Here is a 20,651-nt window from a genome sequence, read left to right as displayed (position 1 = left end):
ATGAAGTTCTACTGGAGAGAATGCATCACTCTTGTATCCACAAATTCTGCACTTTTGATCTGAATTTTCTTTCAAAAGAACTACTCCCCAATATAAATCAGAGGCATCTGTCTGAAGAACTTTTTTCCCATCTGAAGGTATGGTTAACGGAGGAAGGGTTTTGGCTATGGCTTTGAGGTCTTTGACAGCTTTGGTACAATGGGCTGACCAAGGAGGAGGGGTTTTCTTTAGTAGAGCTGAGAGAGGAGTACGGTATTGGGCAAGGTTGGGGATGAAATCAGCCATATAGTTAACAATTCCGAGGAGTTCAAGGAATTGTTGAACTTGTTTAACTGTAAAATTTTCATCTGGAAAATGGTCAAGTTGGGAGGCTATATGAGGTTGGAGGGCATATTGACCTTTAGAGATATGCATCCTTAAAAAATCAATTTCTGGTTGAGCAAGAAGCATTTTTTTCTCTGAGAGCATGATACCATGGGTTTGGACTAAGGAATGAAAAGTTTGTAGTAAGACAGCATGAGACTCAATATCTGGAGAAAAGAGTAGAATATCATCAATGTAGACAAGTGCTAGGGATAGAATGGGAGAAAATACTCGAATCATGGCCTTTTGAAACAATGAGGGAGCTGTTTTTAATCCAAAAGGCATAACTGACCACTGGAAGTGGTGATCTAGAATGCAAAAACCAGTTTTGGGACGATCATCTGGATGAATGCCCAACTGCCAGAAACCTGCTTTCAAGTCAAACTTTGAGAAAAATTGGGCTTTAGACAAGTTTGCAAAAAGAACACTTCGCCGAGGAAGAGGGAATTTGTTATCTTGTAGAAAATGATTTAGAGGCTGATAATTGATAACCAGGCGAAGTTTTCCTCTTATCTGCTCTGTCCTTTTATTTACATAAAATGCTTCACATGCCCACTGAGAGGTTGTGGGCTCGATCAAACCTTCTGACTGGAGTTGCTGGAGCTCTTGGAGAGCAAGCTGGTAGTGTTCTGGGTTCATTCCATGATGGGTAGCTTTGGTGGGATTGATATCTTCATTTTTCTTAAAGGGAAGAGAAATGAAGAAATCTAGGTTTTTTCCATAGTGGGTTGGAGCATTTAGTGAGGAACTCGGAATGGGATTCAACACAAGAAATTTGGATTATGGCTTCTTTGATAGAGGAGAAATTTTCTATGGAAAATAGATTTGGCTAAGTGGTCCAGGGTAACAGGTAGGTTTTTGTATCTCAAGCCTTTTTTGAGCCAGGAGATTTTGCTGAGATTTTGGAGAATATCAAAGCCTAACAATAAATCTTTTCCTGGGAGATCAGAACCATAGACTTGGTGTTTTATGGTGTAGCCAGGAAAAAGTTGGATTGTAATAGGCTTACTGAGTAGAGTGATGACAAAAGTTTCTCCATTGGCTGCTGTAAAGGGTCTGAAACATGACTACCAGTAGGACCTGGGGAGGATTGCTGGGTTGAGAATGGAGGCTACTACACCAGTATCAAAGAAAGCGATGACTGGTATGGGTTTCTCATATTTTCCAAGCAAGATTTTGACCTTGGTTAAGGGTTGAGCCAGCATGATATTTGAAAACCCAAATGTTTGGATTTCATAAGGAAATGAGTCAGAATCATCATAAGAATCATCTGATTCTGATGAATCATCAAAGGTAAATGCTAGGACTGCTTCAGCTGTTGCTTCATCATCAATAGAAAACAAAGATTCGACATCGGCATTCTCAAGATCATCATCAATGAGAGCTAAAGAGCTCACCATTTTATCTCTTGCTGCTTTATTTGGACATTGTTTGACATAGTGCCCCTTCTTTCTGCATATGTAGCAGTGATCAGACTTTCGTTGCCCTCTAAACTTCTTCTTCTTAAAAAATTTCCATTTTTTCCTGGCGTAAGAACTTGCCAGATTTTGAAAACTTTGGAAACTTGCCAGGAGATTGGAACTTCCATTTCTGAAAGGGTTTGGATTTCCGATATGCAGGCGGCAAGTGCACTTCTTGTCTTTGCACTTTATAGATAGGTCTGGCCGGTCACATGCTTTGTCAAGAAGTTTTCCTTGTTCTTCAAGAGTTCTGAGGAATTTCTGGTGATTGCACAATTTTTCCAAGGCAATCAAAGAGTGCTGGTAAATACCACCAAGAGATGTATTCAGCGTCAAACCTTTTGTTTGAAGTAACCTTGTTGTCTCATTTCCCAATGGTTCAGGAAGGGAATTGAGAAAAGCTTGCTTGAGGTTGGATGATGCCGTTGAGAAGATAAAATCTCTAAGACATACGGTCATAATGAATCTCCAAGTATTTTCTTTTGAATGAACAGCACTTCATACTGAGATATTCTTCTCGAACAAACTCTTTTGTGTTGTTATGATCTCCAAGAAACTTATGCTTTGTTTGGTTTGTATTTTGAAATTTTTTTTGAAAAATAATAGGGGTAACAAGTGGAGAGAGATAAAGAGAGAAATGTTGGAAGTAGGGAGAATCTAGGGGGTATTTTTTGAAAAATTCTTTTTGAAAATGGAAGAGCACAAGGCATTAGTATGTAGGACTGAGATGAATTGATCAAGGGTTGGTAGTTGTTTAAGCTGTAGCTGTCGGTACTCACCAAGAGCCAAGTACCATTGACGAAGACGGCCAAGGAATTTTGTTGTACACTTAGTAATGACAATACTCAGTGTAGCATTTGGGGGAAAGCATAGCAGCAGTGCACCAAGCATGAATCTCATAAAGCTATCCAACCATTTTGATGGGGGAATACTATCAAAGAAGAAACCTTCAGTATGGATGTTGGAATGTGAGAAGGAATCAAATGTAGGAATTTCTAGAGGTGTATCAAACTCAGGACCTTCTTCAATAATAGGATCTTCAACATGTTCCTCTGGAGAATTTTCTGGGTTCATCATGAAAACATGAGAGATTGGCATAGAGTCAATAGATTCAGTATCCGAATCAAACTCAATGGTTAGTTCTGAAGATGGGGTTTCTGGTATAGTGGCTAGGGTATGTAGGAGAGTGGAGATTGGATTTTTGGAAGGGGTAGACGTTGACTGAACCATTAATTGGGGTGACTTTGAATTTGGATCAGATGGTTTAGAAGGATTAGGGGTAGTTGGAACAGAGGTAGAGTTAGATGGTGGAGACGGAACTGTTGGAGGTTGGATAGGCTTTATCTGGGGCTTAGGGAAAGGAAGCTTTGGTGGAGATAGTCTTTTTGGTGGAGGAAGAAAAGCTGATGAGCTCCCGAAAATATTGGACTCACCAAATTCTGAGGTAGGGTTTATAGGTAAAGGCTGAGATATTTGAGGATACCCAGAAAAACATTCTTGAGAGGAAAAAGGGAACATGTCAAATGGGATTTTTTACTGAGAATACTGCTGAGCTTGATGTGAATGAATTTAATTCTTTAGATGCTTCATTTCACCATCCTTTTGGTAAAAAGCTGCTGAAAATGCTTGGATGGCATATGCCATCTAGAGAAGTTTCTGGTGAACATTTTGAATTTTTTGCTGCAATTCTCTGATAAGAAGTTCCAAAGATGATAACTTCTTATGGATAACATTCTCCAAATTTTGTTGAGAGTTGGCAATTCTCTGGAGAATTTTGTTTTGAGCTAGAGAATTTGCTGACTGCCAATTTATTGCTGCTTCCACTGCTGAAACTGCCTTGGTGCTACCATCAGGAAGAATAGTAGTAGAAGAAGAATGGTAGTAGAGTCTGAAATTTTATGACGATGGGTCGTCCTTTCTTGAGAATTATGGAATTCCAAAAGAGGAAAATCTACTTCAGTCTAGGAAGAGGATGAGGTGAACATAAAACACCCACTGGGTTGAGCAGAAGGGCCATTATTAGATGGAGTTTGAGGAGGAGGTGGAGATTTACAAGGAGTGGGAGGTAAAGCAGAGCATAGTGGACATGGATCTTCAAAGTCCTCGTCATCTTCTAGAAGACAGTCTTCTAGACACTCATCACAGTTACAGGCGTCAAAATAACAATGGCCTGTTTCTAGATTTTTGAAATAGAAGACTGGAAGGCTGCTGGATTGAAAATATTTAATTGGAGAGCCAAGTCTAGAACCATCTACAAACATGTCAATTCTCGAGAGAAAAATGACAGGATGGGTGGAGGATGAGGCAGAGACTTCTTTTGGGAACGAAATCTCCACTGTACCATCAGGTTTTGGGATGAAAGTTGGATTTGAGGATTGAACAAGTATAGGCTTTTGTTGGTTTTTCTCATAAGCTGTAACCCAAGACTCTGGGAGAAGCTTGAGAAGCTCAGGACGAGAAATCTAACGTGGAACATGAACACAAGCTTGGTGAGGTGCGTTAACAGTTAGAAAAAGGGCTTCATCTGTGGAGGAAGGTAATAACATGTCTAAAGCATGGTTTTGAAGGCGATAGGCCATTTGGTAGTGGAGGGTTACTGCATAAGTGGTGGAGATTTGGGAAGCACCACCGATTTGAACTTGAACCTTCAGAGCTGTTAGCAAATGAGGATCTGCTAATGGCATGTTGAAATTGGGATAAAAGGTAAAGACCACAGTTCCAGCGTTTAAGGTGGTTTGAACTGTAGCAATACACGCATGCTGGTACTGTATAAACCTGGTGTCTACCAGAGCAAGTCTGGAAGTAACAGGTAAACTTTTTCTACCATGGAAAGTGACAATCAGTCTGATTGCTCCAAAGTGAAGATGAGTAAATCCTTGTTGTTGCCAAAGGAAAGGCAAATCAACTGGAATTTTCAAGGGTAAAAATTGTTCAGCTTCTGTAGCTGCTATGAAACACTGATCAAACTTGGAGGCTTGGACAAACTCTTTTACAAAAGTTGATCCTTTTGTAGAGAAGAGTTGGGTGACGGTCTTTTCTACAGAGGTTTATGGTCTGACAAAAGCATTATAGGGATTTAGGAAAGGGAGATCAATAAGGGGAACCTTACTATCATCAAAAAGATAAAAATTCATACAAGTACTCAAGATTAGAAGAAAAGGCGGAGGAATTTGTGCTGGAAGATGATCGTGAAGGAACAAAAGATGAGGTGGCGGCGGAATGAGTAGAAAACAGATAATTCATTTTTAGATAAAATTCTGAGTTCTTCGTTTTCCTCACACAACAAATCTTTTTTCTTTCCAATGTAAGATTTTTAACTAATTTTGATTAATAAAATTCTATATTCTAGGGTAAATAAATAGAGACACACCGCTCAAAAGCCAAAGTCTCAAGGTTCTTTTAACCCACTAATACAAAATTCTTTAACCAAAATAGTTAATTAAGTTTCTGATGTGGAGGATCCTTAGAAGGCAATCACAGAGCATACGCTTCAATTTTTCTTTTAGAAAAAATTTGAAGTAGTTTTGGAAAAGAAGTTCCCAGAAGGGGTTTAAGCTAGAATGAACAACATTGGCTCTAATACCAAATTAGCAGACACGAAGTGGGTACAAACACGAAGTAGGTTAGGATCGAAAGATAGAGAGCAATAGAGTGAACACCACAGAGAGAAGTATTATTGGAAAACACACTGACTTCATTCACCTGGATATTACAATCGGTAGAGTCCTCCTTTTATAGGTGTAAGGAGGGAGTACAGACTTACATCATTGCTTATGCACTACTACGTACAACACATAATTGAACTTTACTGTACATACATCATACGTCTGCATCCCTACTCTACACAGTCTTTACTATTCATGCATACATTATTGGCCTTTACTATTCATGACTCTCATAATTAGCCTCGTCGGCTTCTGAAATTGCTGGAAAAGACTGACTGGAGACTCGCCGGTGTCAGCAAAGGGTGTCGGAGAAGTCGCCGGCGTCAAGAGCCTCAGTTGGTGGGTTGCACAAAGGCCAACGAGGGAGGTCGCAGGTATCGAGAAAAGTACTGATACCATGTAAACACGTCGATAGAATTGCGAACCCAAAAGTTAGGGTTATTTTTCTCATTACGTTCAGTTATACAAGAGTAAAGGAATAACTACACACTACACCCTTATCTACTAATCTATTTACATAAGAGATTAATTATACACCCGTAACTTAACAGAAAGGAACTAAGCATGAGAAACTGTTGGCAAGAAGCTAATCAAACCAGAACGGCAGAACCCACACAAGCTAACTACAAGTATATGTATACCCCACCAGTGGTAGCATGCCACAAAGCTACCTCTCCCAAAGACTAATTAGCTTGCACTAGAGTTCATAACACACTATATAAATTATGATAAACTCATTGACTGGATAATCAGATTCACCCATCTTTAACCTTGACCAAAAAGCCACTCTTTATTTGACGAGCTCCAGCATCTCTAGTCTCTACCCATTTTGGAGCAGAAATCAGAAACACCGCTTCATTTTGAACGAAGCATAAGGTCCATATGATTCTGAAAGGTATCACCTACCAAATTATCTTCCACTCTTTGACCAATAACCGTGCTTACATTACCAGCTGGTGTTGCCCAAGACACCCCACCGATCCAGACACACTGACCATATTTTCCAGGAAAACCCACAAAGAAAAAACGTATGATACGCCGACTCCAAAATTTCAACTAAAAAACAACACAAACCCACATTTTGAACAATAATGACAACCATTCTTATTAACAAATCAAATGTTTTTTCCCGTCTGAAGAATGCTAACCATCCAAACAATTGGACCCTTGGAGGGGCAACATTCCTCCAAATAATAGCCATATTTGGTGTTTTTTCCTCCACATTTTCTTCAAGGGCATTATACATAGAGCTCACACTATACGAACCTGAAGAATGACCTTCCCGAGAAATGACCTTTTCTCTATATTATTACGCTCTCTCCACCTACGGTCTACATAACATGAACTCTTCTAAACTTTTGCAAGTACCCATGTCCAACAATCAGACACCTTGGCAAGGGCCAAATATGCTTGCAGAATGGGTAAGTAGCATGGTTTTAAATCGCGGTCGCGGTCGGCATAACGGTCACGGTTGCGAGTAACACAGTTGTGAATTCTTTTAAAGCCCTAGCAAATGCTAAAAAAACCACTGATACATATGTTCTAACCTTATTTTTGAGAAAATTGGATGTTTTTAGCTATATCTTACCAATATTTTACTTTAGAAGTAGTTTTGTACGTAAGATTGGATCAAAAGTCGCGTTTTGAGGCAATAAATGCTGATAAGTTCTGATCCAATTTAACTAATAAAGATGGCCCAAGTCGAAACCATATAATAAAAGAATAGAGCCCATAAGAAATAGAACGATAGCGGCCAAACTCAAGAATACATGTCCCAACCTAAAAAGTACTAGAATCAGCCCTCCCATTTGATTTTAATCCCAACCGTTCATTTGTTTAATAGCAGGTGACTATTTGCTCCCCACGTGCCCAACCAAGGAGTAAAGTTAGAAACCCATATCAGAGAAAGCTAAAACCCATATCAGTCGACTTGCTCAATCCATATAGAATGGTAGGGCTTATTGGAAGTAGGAGATGAGACTGAACCTGGAATCTTTTTCCAAACCTCCTAGATCAATCAATGTACGAGATGCGGTGCTTCCTCGGTGCCGAGAATTGTCTGTATTACCTATTGCTTTTTTTTTAACACTGGGTAAATCAAATTGCTCATTCTAAATGAGCCATTAGCCGCAATGAGTATACTACATGTACTTATGTATATAATTCTCTCCCTCCCTCCCTCTCTCTCTCTTAAATTTAGGAAAGTCTTCTTTTTGCCTGTTAGACGATGATCGGTAGATTATGAAGACGTGTGTCAATAATGAAATGTTTTTCGTTGGAGCTCTTTTGTGAATGTTGTAATGGCATGTACGGTACATTCAATACAATTAGACTCTTCTTTCTTTACTTTTCATAGTTTCTATTTAAACGTTAATAACCTAAGAAATATGCTAATACATTCTCTCTATGTGTCCCCAACATGTCTTGTCCTGCATTTTGTGGAATTTATGTGTCTCCGTGTCAACTTCATGTTGCATTAGTGCTTATGTGCTACACAAACCAAACAATGCCTTAAGTCCCAATCAATTGGGGTCGGGCTACATAGCTCAAAGTAAATCCAAATAAGCTACTCCTCCCTCCCTTATGATTGGCATATTTCTTATAGTCCCAATCAGATCAAAGAAAAGTGTAGCTTTAGGACATGAAATTTTTTATACTCCTCAAACGATCTCAATTAGAATTGTTGCACGATGCAAAAGAAAACCAAAAAAGCACCCATGAAAATATAATATATTCATATCCGGGTGAAGGTACAACATCGAAGATTAACAATAGGGGACAGAGGGAGTAACGGAAATAATGGACCATTGGCTCATTACCATCATTGACCATCTTCGCTAGAATATTTGAGAATTTTCCTCTTTATACAACCTTGAACTTGCATCTAATTCACCCTTATACTGGCATTTATTGGTCTTTGTAGCACACGGCCCAACTATCCCTGATATATGTTTTTCAAAATTCCCTATGCCTGAGTAATCTTCCATCTGAAGTTCCTTATTCAGTATAAAATATCTTGTTGGGGCCGGTTCCCCTCACCTAAAAATTGACACGAATTTTGACACAACACTAATCAGAGTTTCACGCAAATGATTGAAGCCGTTCAATTCGTTTAAAATGGGTTTTTAAGAGTCCCCATAAAAAATAAACTCATTCCAATATCAATAAGGGTTTGATCAGTTCAGTCAATTTTATCCTATAAAATTTGACAGGAACCAACTGAATAAACCGATCAAGCACTTACCGATTTCCAAATGAGTTGATTTTTTTACAAGAACCCTTAAAAATACATTCTAAACAAATTGAAGCATTTGCGTGGGACTCCAAAATGGGTCCCACAAAAAACTTGTCAAAATTTGTGTCAACTTTTGTATTAGGGGAACCGGCCCCTATCTTGTTACATTATAAAAGCACTGCATGTGAATGTGTCCACGTTTCTATGACAGATGTGGTACTAGAACTGATCAATAATTCGCCAGAGTCAAAAGGACTGAAAGCTACGCAAACTCAAGCCTATCATTAGCATCGCTGGCCAGCACCATACAACCATGAGCCTGGTCAAGCTCCCAAGTTCAAGAAAACAAAGGGCCTAAGCCAACTGATGTCCCAGTTTGCGTCAATTTTATTAAGGCAGGAGTCTTTAACCAGAAAAACAAAAGGCATTAGTCCAGCCAATAAAGAAAGATGCAAGTGCAAAACAAATAAGCCATACAATTGAGTTGAAACCAGAAAATTAGTGAAAAAGAAAATCATTGAAGAAAGAACAAGACAAATCACGTACATGAAGAAGAGGTAATTGCACATCCAAAAGGAGAAAAATTAACAGACTACCTGCAATTGTAGTGCCTCTGTACGAGAGCGAATTTGCTTTCTTGCAGGACGAGCACTTCCAAAATCCATCAATATTGTTAGAGGTGGCTGTCCTTTTCTATTCGTGATAAGAACATTACTGGGTTTCACATCATTATGTGCATAAGGAGGATCGAAATTGTGCATATGCTTGAGTCCAGAACAAAGCTGCAAGTTCAAATCCAGCAACAATTAGCATAACCAAACCTAGACAAGCCACAATAATTACAGAAAAAGTAAGGCTATTGCTTCATAATTCATATGAATACTTGCAGCCTAGTTCTAAATAATATTCAAGGGTGAGTCACATATATCCAAATTCCGAAATAAATCTCCTTTAGCTGAGTAGCAAGGACAATCCATGTAACAGCTAGGTTTCATTAAAAATATATGTGACTACACTGGTAAATCAAATATAGCAAAAAACCATTTCGCCAAATGACAGTAAAAAGCAAAACGCTCTCCTTTGCACCCAATGCAGACTGACAGATTAATATATGCCTTGGAAAATAGTGCAAAAGGAGACATCAAACTGTAGCTTCAATAGCTATTATCATCTTAATTTACCTGCCGAAATATATGAAGAACATTCAAGGTAGAAAAAAACTCCTTCTTAGCCTTCATTGCATTAGCATTGTCCAGTAATGTTCCATCCAAATGAACTGGAAATAACAAGTATGCTTCATTTTTCCAAGATCCTTCTTGTGTAGGCTATCAAATGGAAGATAATATTTCAATAACTACCAATATCTCGAGAAGAGAAAGATCCAACATAAGTAAACAATAAAAGAAATCGTAAAATAACTCTTCTCCTCTAAAAGTACAAAGGTATGACACACTTAATCAAAGAGGTCATCAGAAACAAGTATTCTTGTCAGATCTTAACTCTTAACTGCAGAAAACAAAACCATCTGTCAACTTAGTCAGCACAGTTGATAAAAAGACCAATCGTAAATTATTTGCTGAAAATCTTGTTCCTTTGATCCTGTTTAATGCTCCAGCGGTATAGTGCAAAGAAATGAATGAATAAAAGGAGCAAACACCTCTACGGCAGGATTGGAATCAATAGATGATTTAATCAAATAAGCATGGTGATGTGGGATAAAATAACAGACATTCTAGAACCCAAATAAATCAAATGCTGAACATTTAAAAGGTGCTCTAGTATCTTTTGCAAGAAAACTCAATAGCATATATTATCCAAGGGTCGACGACTTGGATTTCTTCCAATGGCCATAATGAGAAGATTATTGTTCCTTGTTTCCAGATCTAGTTCAAATGGTGCAAATCAAAGAAACAGAAGTTCTAGTATCAAGAGCCTTTACAAGTGGTACCTGATTTGAGACGGAAAATTATGATTCGAAGTCCTAGGTGAGAATAAGTGCACATGGTAACTTTCTATCTTACACAGACTCAATCATGAGTGGTGGTCGCAATATGTTTCTTAGGGACAGATTCTTCAAATTCCTTCTAAGGACAATATACAAATGAGCATCCACAGGAGGATGCATTGGGTACACAATTAACTGAACATACTGAAGACATACCCCATAACTTTACCCCCAAGTATGGAGGGCTTGACAAAGGTACTTTACACATTTAGAAGAGTCCATGGAAAAGGCAATAAGCCAAGGATTCATTATCTTGGGATGAAAATGGTGGTTGTGCATTTTCACTTCCCAAGCTCTTTTTCCAAATGTTCAAGAACATAATGAAAGCTCAACTGGGATTGATAACCTCTCCGCACACGGCAGCATGGATTACAACACATACATCAACAAGAAGAAGAACAAAACACAGCTGCATCCATGCAATTATCTAAATCGCTAACACATGCAGATGAGTGCACTGCTTACCTTCACTGCAATTATAGCATGATCAAGAAGTGGAAGCAGATTGGGATGGCTAAACAATGAAGAAACGCGAATCTCCTCCCTCACCAACTCTAACTGCTCAGTATTCTGAATGAGAACTTTCTTCATTGCATAAGTTCCATCATCTGCAAATCAACCAATCCAACCATAAAACAAGTTCAGCTGTTTCCTTTTTTACCTTCTCCCCAAATGAAATGCCAGGAGTCTCGAAACCACCTTGCAGATCTATGAACGTGAGATAGGTGATAAACACAACTCATCACGTTTTAAAAGCAAACCCAAATCTCAAATGCACTCTATCCATCACTACGCTAAATGCAACGTGGGTCGTACCAGTACAAGGACGTAGACCAGGGTACGCAAACCATCACACCCCCTAAAATGTGGTATGATCAGGGTAGGCTTATAAAGATTACTGAATTCAAGGGAACTTCCTTCATGCAATAAACATCCAACAAAACAGATACTATTTTCCACATCATTTATGCAAAACAGATTTCTGGGAGCATAAATGGCCAGCCTTTAACGTTTTCTCTCACCTAAACTCCACTCTCTAGATTTTCTATTTAGTACACTTCGTGGAAAAACTATGGGCTTTGCTCTGCATGACAAAATGCACCATCATAGAACAAAGGTATAGCACACCACTAGAGCATCTCCAGCGGATCCCTCAAATAGCAAATGTCAAAAAAATTAAGAGATCAAGCATGAAATATGTGCTCGAGCAGATCCCTCAAACACCAAATAATTTGAAATCACCCTTCGAATTTTTTATCTATCTCTTCAAATTCAGAAGATGCTTCTCACTTCTCAAATATCAAAATAATGTTACTTTATTTTTTTGCTGGTCACTAAGTCTATATAAGATTCGGTTTTTTGATCCTTGCTATTGCTCTCTTTTAGCAAACTTCAAACTCCATTACCGTTGCAAAAGAATATACCAGAAAATGTGTTCCTTATTTACTTTTACCAACTTGCCTACATTTACGTAAATCTATATGTCACATATTTCACAACTAAAAATAATCTCAACTCTCATCTTTATCCATTGACTTGTTTTTCTTATACCAATTTGACAATGAGTTCTAGATGCGACTAAATTTATGAGGAGTTGAAGTGGGTGAGAAATGTTCAAGTATGTGAGTTGAAATAATCTCAGTTCTTATATTTCTTCCATAAACCCAATAATAGTAAGTATTGGAGTACTATTTTGATATGTTATTCTAAAAGTCATAATTAAAGTAACTAAGCAATAAAGAACAGTGGCCAAAACATATTGTACTGTAAAAGAAATGTTACATTTTTATCAACCAAATTAGAAATATGCAAAAAGTAATAAAATATTAAAGTGTGAAGAATCTTCACCCTTCAAATTTCGAAGTATGGTAACTTGAAGTGCGGTAGCAAAGTTAAGTTTTTATGCTAACTTTGGAGATATATGTTGCAGAACAATAGCTAGAGACACAACACTCAACCACAACACCAACCACACAAGCCTACGTGGCACTGCAAGATTGGTAATAGGAGAACAACCACTTTGAAACTATTTTGCAAGAGAACAACCACTTTGATGTTGGGATTTTTCAAAATAAAATGGGTTTGTTTTTTGGGTGTTTTATTAAAACCTCGTTCTTTAAAAAGCTTCTTTTTAGACTTTTGGGGCAATCCCACATTGGTTAGATGGGAATAGTTTGAATGGCTTATATATGAGAGCACATCTACTAAGTTCACTTAGTTAGCTTAGCTCTAGAGTGGCTTGGCTCCTAAGGTGCTTCACATCGTCAACCGGTGAAGCCGGTGCTTCGCACATACGGTTCACACACCCGCATGCATGAGCGTGGCAGTGGGCTGTGTGGCTGCAATGTGGCGCTTTGTCAGCACACTTTGCACTTAGCACGTAAGCGCCCTTTCTTATTGCAACTTGGCAGTGACGTGTCGCTGACATGGAAGCCGCGTGGCGTAACTGTAGCGGTTTTGAGTCACAAGGGTTCATCTACAAGCCCACAAACGGGTGCACCTGTTCGGTGATTCGGTCGCAACTGTCGATCAAAATCGAACGGTCCCCGATGATGCTGGTCCATGTACCTATTTGGGTAAACCGATTGGGTGTGGGCGGTTACGGCACTGGTTCGAATTGGTGCGATCCATGCCATAGGATCCAATCTAATGGTCACGGATTAAGAGGTGCAGTCTAGGGACATGACCCATTCGATTGGGCGCAACATGGTCTGTAAATAAGACCCATATTCATGCCATTCGGTACACACACAAATTCCAGAATCTCTCCCTCTCTAGTTAGTAGCATTCTTGTATTGTTTTCCCGTTATTCTGCAGAAACGGGATTAACAGTACCTTGGTTTGTTAGTTCTTTTAGGCTCAATATTCCATCTGTCCTTCATTTGTGCATACGTAGGCTGAAGATTATTTGATTGGGATTTGTTTTATCCTCGAGACAAATTCGCTGCAACCTAGAGCACACCAATTGGTGGGGGCAAATACTGTTTTCGGAAAGCGACATTGTAACATAACTCGAAGCGGATTCCATCAAGGTGTTCAACTTCAAGAAGGCTCCAGATTTTGCACTAACATTTGAAACTATTTTGCAACCACCAATCATGCAGTGTCATGTAGGCGTGTGTGGTTGGTATTGTAGTTGAGTGTTGTGTCCCAATGTTTTAAATATGCAATTCACTAGGGGTGAGCAAAAAATCCGTCAAACCGTGAATCCAGCCCAAACCAATCCAAACCGAAAGGATTTGTTCAGTTTTTTAATAGTATTGGTTGGTCATGATTTAAAAAAATTAGAAACCGCGTTATATGGTTTGGTTTGTGGATTCACGGTTATGGTTCCAAACCGATCCGAACAATAAAATACATATATATATATATATATATATATATATATATAATTTAATTATGATTCACCAAATAAATATGAGAGCCTTAGTCAACAACTTTCCTAATTTATTGTTCGTATTAAATCCACCGCAGTATTTAGTTTTCCTTCTATGCCAAGATAATTTAGACTAAACTTCTATAAATCCACCGCAATAATTAATTAGTTGGTTGATGTTAGTGTGTTTTGGTAATTTGAATGGAATTGGTTTTAATAATATATAAGCTTTTTTTGAATTTATCTAAGTAATTTTAAGTACTTTAAATATTTTTTGAAGGTGATAGCTTAGTTCAAAGCAAACCGTGGTTTAAAACCGAAACCGAACCGTATTTTAATGGTTTGGATTTGTTTGGTTCTCTATTTTTTGTGGGTTGGTTTGGTTCTCCAAATTCATAATCTGTATATATTGGTTTGGTTATTGGTTTATTATAAAACCAAACCGATCCGGACGATGCTCACCTCTACAATTCACCATGGTAGTAATGTTTCCTACTAACATAAGTCCCAACATTTTCGTTACAACCCAGACCGAAACACCTATCAAAAAACCAAAACCAAACATTAACAACGGATCAGAAATTAAAACAAAAAACAACTATGTCACCACACCAAGTGATAGTCAAAATTCAGGAAACACTAACATTGTCGCAGCTCAAATCAAAACAATTAATCAATTGAAATTCAGAATCGATCGATCGAAACAGGACCACATATAGAGGGATTGCGAACCAGATAAGTGAGAAGCGTCCGTGAATTTGGAGGCGAGACCGGAGGAGGCGGAGGAGTCGGGGAGGACCTCCTTGACGAGGTAGACGTAGGCGAAGCCACCTTCGCCCAGCTGCCTAACGATCCTGAACCTGTTCTTGTTGATCCACACGTCTCCGCCGCCGTTAACGGCGTCGTACAGCGCGTTCAGCCCTGAAAAAGAGCATCCCATCGTCCCACCAGCACCACCCCCCTTGGTCTGCTCTCTCTCTCTCTCTCTCTCTCTCTAAACGGATCTTCGAATTCCAATGTCAATGAGCTTCAGTGAGCGTTTAGTTTTTGGTTTTATTTCAGTGTGCCCGGCCCCGGGTCATCCTTTCTGTTTTTTTGTTTGGTCGGATCAATCCCGGCTAGGGCTGCAAACGAGCCGAGCCGAACCGAGCTTTACGGTGTTCAAGCTTGTTTATTAAGTTTTTAACGAACATGAGCTCGAGCTCAGTGAAAACTTAACGAGTCGAGCTCGAGCCGAGCAGGCCTTGGCTTGACTTGAGCTCTAACTTGTTCACGAGCCTTAATGAACCAACGAAAAATGTATATATATTCTCGCATAGGCCTAATACAACCAAAAATATTTTGATTGTGAAGATATATATCTTTCATTTTCCTATGGAGCAGAGGTGTACTGATATGCATGTGCTCTCACTTCCCTTGGTTGACTAAAAAGTGAAAACGGAAAGAACAAATTATGAAATAACAATAAAAATCTTAAACTTAAGTATATATACCCAGCTCGCGAGCCGACTCGAGCCGAGCTTATCCTAGCTCGAGCTCGGCTCGTTTACAAAACGAGCTGAAAAAATCAACTCGAGCTCGTTCGTTTAACTTTCGAGCCGAGCTTGAACGAGCCACTAACGAGCCGAGCTGCGAGCCGCTCACGAGCGGCTTAGTTCATTTGCAGCCCTAATCACGGTCCATGTCGCGAGTAATAATTATTACTCTCCGTCCCTTATTTATTAGAGTCCTCGTTTAAAATTCAGTATTTTATTTTGGTCTCTTAATAAATGTCCATTTTGTAAAGTTAGTGGGTAAAAGTTGGTGCATTATCTATTTTGTCCCTAAAAGTGTATTCCATTTTAAAAAGTTAGTGAGTAAAAGTGTAATGAAAATGGATAAGTAGAGAAAGTGGAGGAAAAAGTTGATGTGAAATGTATAATGATGATGTCTTTTTAATTAGTTGGAGTTACGAAATAAGATACTTAAAAAGGGACGGAGGGAGTAACTCCCCTCCATGATGCCTTGAGCCCATTTTCCACCATACATTATGTGGGATCCACGAATTTTATTTTAGGTCTTAGCACGCTGTGTGGTGGAGTAGTTGTCTGAGGCACAACGTGACATGGTGCACCAAAGGCATTGAATAACTTTTCCCATGTCGTAGCATAGGGGTTAACTAGTTAATTCCTTGTTTGAAGGTATGAGTCGAACAATAAGCAAAAAGAGGACATGTCGTAAGAAAATAGACAGGAACAAAGTAAAATATGCGCAAGACAAATCGAGGTGTAAAAAATATTAAAGCTTGTCAAAAAATTTCAAAATCCATAAATCACCCAACACATGTAATAAAATTAAATAAAGTCAACCCGAATACATATTTGTAAAACTTAACCTAACAAATAAAATGTCATTATGAAATTCTCAATGTCTTAACAAAGCTCTTATCACAACGACCCCATTGTTCCTTTGTCAGATCTCGACATTCCTATATAAATAAGATTAAGAATTATTAAATTCATTACAAAATATGAACTGGTTTATGTATAAGATAGTTATGGCAATGAAATCAAAAGGACAACTTATAACCCCTACAATCTTTGTAATCGTTTATTACCTTTGGAAATGTACCAACACTCTTCTGACCAATCAACTTTTAATACGAAAGTCACCATAGAGGCACAATGGTCAAGACACAGTTTTGGAGCAAGAATAATAAACACGTATGACCGTCCATAATACTGAGAAATATAACACAGTTTTTGAATTGCCCAATTGATCAAAAAACTGCCATGCATAACTTTTATAATAAAAACACAATCAGGATTGATTTCAAACACAATTAGTTGAACAAAAAAATTTGAAACTCCAATGAGTTACATAGGTGAGTTACACATGTACTAGAGTAGTTTTTAGTTTCTATTTACCTAAACATGTGGCTCCCTACCATTTCTCAATGTGATTTACGGTTAAACAGGGGAGTTCAAGGAACCGAATGCCTTTTTTTTTAGTGAAAGGCAAAGTAATCTAAATTGATTTTTTACTTTGCATGTTGCCTGTCACCTAATGAACTATGACGGAGCAATTTCAATTGTATGAGACATTCGTTTTTCTTTTTGAAACGGCAAAATCTTGACAATGGGTATTCCTATTGGCCTCAAATTACAACCGAAGGAGAACGAAAATTATCCCAACCTTGGTAGGTTTTTCTCCCAAGCGGGGCCAGAAAACATAATTCCATTCGATAAGTAAGTAGCTACACATCAGCATCAATCCATTGATGAGAGAAACAACATAACAAAGCAGGGGACTTGAATAACCCTGCAAACTTCCTCAAGTCAGTTTGCATAGGAATGCCTACAGTATGTTTCTTCTTCTTTTTTGTGAGGAAAAATTTCGTAGTTTTAATATGAAAGTTACCACAAAGGCATGCACGTCACCTAATGAACTATGACAGAGCAATTTTATTCAATTCTATTTGTATGAGGCATTCCCTTTCTTTCTTTCTTTTGAAACGACAAAAACTTGACAATGGGTGTACCTATTGGCCTCAAATTAAGACCAAAGGAGAACGAAAATTACCCCAACCCAAGTAGGCTGTTCTCCCAAGGGAGGCCAAAAAACATGATTCCATTCAATAAGTATGCAGCTACACATCAGCATCAACCCATTGATGAGAGAAACAACAGAACAAAGCAAGGGAGTTGAATAACCTTGCAAACTTCCTCAAGTCAGTTTGCATAGGAACAGCTCAGTATTTTATTTTTTTTTGTGTGTGGAAAAATTCCATAGTTTTCACCAGTTTACTTGACAAATACCTTAATCAATCTTAACATGTTTACTTGACAAATGCTTCACCGTAACTTCGGTTTCCTTGAACACCTTCTATGAGGCATTCTTACAAACACTTTGTACGAGGAACATCTGGTTTGCTTCTTCACCAGTTGAAAACTTTTGCCCGAAGACTACTTTTCAAAATTACTGTAACTTATATTCCAAAAAAAAAAAAAAACCATACTGTAACATAAAAAAAAAAAAATTCATTATGTAGTTTTCACCACTCGAAGACCAACGTAACCGCTCGAAATCAAGGGTCAGATTGAAGATTCCCGATCACAGCATAAAGAATCAATATATGGAATAAAGAAGAACAAGGGAGAATGCGTACCTGGATTAAAAAGAAGAAAAAGACGATGAGTAAGGCTCAACTTCTCCTACTTGATAAAAGGCAATGATTGAAGAAGAAGATAGAGGGTGGGAGGGAGGGAGGTGGAAACGGAGAGGGAAGAGGGTGGGAGGGTGCTTCTCCTTCCTATCGTTTTTCCCCTTTTCGTAGACGTGAATGAGAGAGCGTTTGATGAGGGAGAGCACTACATCAACTAAGCCAACGGTCTAGATTTATGCACAAAAAAAAAAGGTATAAATCTTGAGCGTTGGTTATCTATTAGATTCAAAAACAGCTCTGTTTTATTATATATATAGACTAGCGAATGTCTGTGCCTGAAGGCACAGGTCGAACAATGAGTAAAGAGAGGACATGTTGTAAAAAAATAGATAGGAACAAAGTAAACTACAGTATATGCATAGGACAAATCGAGGTGCAAAAAATATTCAAGTAGGTCAAAAATTTCCAAAATCCATAAATCACCCAACATACGTAATAAAAATTAACTACTGTCAAACTAAATATATATTTGTAAAACTTAACCTAACAAATAAAATGTCATTATGAAATTTCAAATGTCTTAACAAAGCTCTTATCATGACGACCCCATTGTCCCTTTGTTAGTCCTCGACATTCCTACATAAATAAGATTGAGAATTATTAAATTCATCACAAAATATGAACTGACAATGAAATCAAAAGGACAACTTATCACCCCTACAATCTTTGTAATCGTTTATTACATTTGAAACTGTGCCAACACTCTTCTGACTACTCAACTTTTAATACGAAAGTCACCACAGGGGCACAATAGTCAAGGCAAACAGTTTTTGGAGCAGGAATAATAAACACGTATGGTCATTCATAAAATTGAGAATGTACTCTTTGAGCATTTGCACCCCATTATCCTGGCAAAACATCACAAATAAAGGTATTACCATATTATTTTAATTCTATACAGTATGATTTATATCTAACTTTTAAGTATTTACCTTTAATATTAATTTCTTCAGATATGATGGGACACATTGTAAGATAAATTATGTCTTCGTATCCTTTAGCAAGGGTTCTATTGAGCCAATAGAGTCTTTCACGACCATCTTGACATTATACCGAAAATGAATGCGAATATTTCAACCGTTTTAGATGTGTTACATTTAAGTTGTAGTACTCATTATAAAAATGATTACCTAGTTACGGTCTGGACATCTTCTCATCCGCATTGATTACACACAAACCAGCTGTACTGATCTTCAACTTGCTTAAAGCATGTATTGCATAAATCAATCCATAGGTGTTCAACATATATTTTTCCAATGCGGCCAATAACGCGATAATAGTGTACCTACGATAAAATTAACAAATTCCAAGTGTAGGTATATAATGAAAAAAAGTATTAACCATGAAAGCATGTACGAAAAAAAAATCTTACATTGGGCCTAAACACAAATTTTTAAATGTCGTGCACGTTGGGCAATTACTTTTTTTGATATAATATTACTATTGGGTACCTAAAATATTGACAACACATGTCAAGCTATGTTTTTTCAATTTAATTTATCTTGACCACATAGACGTGGTCTATGATTGGAAAGGGGTATCATGTTTTGTTGTTACTTTCATGGTCTCTATATAAATAGTGTAGGAAGTACCTCATGAATACATATGATGTTCACATTCCGTTCTTTATGGATTTCAACTCCAACATTTCTTTCTCGAAGTGGCTCTACCTATAAGAATTTTATAGTAAATATTCAAAAGATTCAAACAATAAAAGAAGGTAGGGATACAATAATTATGGCACATAATTTCAAATTTGTTTAAACTCCAAATACTCCACACCCATACTTTTTTGAAAGAGACACAAAGTATTGTGTAGGAATAATACCAAAGAAGTATCTTTTTCATTAGCATAGGTGAGAAGCCCTTTCCCCTTGTCCGCATAACTTGACTTCTGTCTTGCCTGAGTAGTTGTGTCTGCCCTTTGTGTATCCTTTGAAGTAATGCATAATGAAACATGTATATGTAAAATTAACAAAGCTGATTAAAATAATTATAACTTAAAGAACGTGCTTAAGGAATACCTCACGACTACGGACGTTGTTGCCAATGTTGGCACAATGCTCATCACGGACAGCCCCAATATTTATTTCGTGTAGAGGTTGTGTCTATAAATAGACAGCGAACTGTTCAGTCAGTTGCATCGACTATCATATTTGTGGCCTTTAATTTCATTTTGCATGTCATTGTTTTTATTCAAAAGAGTCTTACCCTGGTATCCCATAGTAAGTGTTGTTCTGATCGCCGAACAGTGCTTTGCTTTAGGACTCACTCTCGTTCCCGTTGCGCATGTTGTGCCGGTGTTAATTTTGATATCTCGTTACTAACTTGTGGCCAAAGAAT

The 20,651-nt window shown here is 37.9% G+C and overlaps 1 protein-coding gene and 1 long non-coding RNA gene across 4 annotated transcripts in view; both read right to left on the bottom strand.

Annotated features, from left to right (window-relative positions):
- LOC131336044 (uncharacterized) overlaps window positions 1-15,154 on the bottom strand; it is a 35,173-nt gene extending 20,019 nt beyond the window's left edge. Inside the window, exons 1-4 of one of the 3 annotated variants that reach the window (XM_058371663.1) lie at window positions 14,837-15,154; window positions 11,194-11,336; window positions 9,905-10,048; window positions 9,320-9,505 (exon numbers count right to left, since the gene is read on the bottom strand). In XM_058371663.1, the coding sequence (XP_058227646.1) occupies window positions 9,320-9,505; window positions 9,905-10,048; window positions 11,194-11,336; window positions 14,837-15,044 (681 nt within the window). In that variant the 5' untranslated portion in view covers window positions 15,045-15,154. The remainder of the gene's footprint in view (window positions 1-9,319; window positions 9,506-9,904; window positions 10,049-11,193; window positions 11,337-14,836) is intronic. The other 2 variants (XM_058371662.1, XM_058371664.1) reach the window with 2 other exon arrangements.
- Window positions 15,155-19,850: 4,696 nt separating this feature from the next.
- Window positions 19,851-20,643, bottom strand: LOC131336465 (uncharacterized). Its single transcript, XR_009202833.1, has 4 exons — window positions 20,520-20,643; window positions 20,333-20,416; window positions 20,137-20,241; window positions 19,851-19,978 (listed from the first exon to the last, which is right to left on the bottom strand). It is a non-coding gene; the product is annotated as an uncharacterized LOC131336465 (long non-coding RNA).
- Window positions 20,644-20,651: the final 8 nt, after the last annotated feature.

The sequence above is a fragment of the Rhododendron vialii genome, chromosome 8a (assembly GCF_030253575.1).
Source record: "Rhododendron vialii isolate Sample 1 chromosome 8a, ASM3025357v1".
NCBI lineage: Eukaryota > Viridiplantae > Streptophyta > Magnoliopsida > Ericales > Ericaceae > Rhododendron > Rhododendron vialii.
The sequence above is the reverse complement of the archived record's forward strand: the minus strand, read 5'-3'. Positions and strand labels throughout refer to the sequence as shown.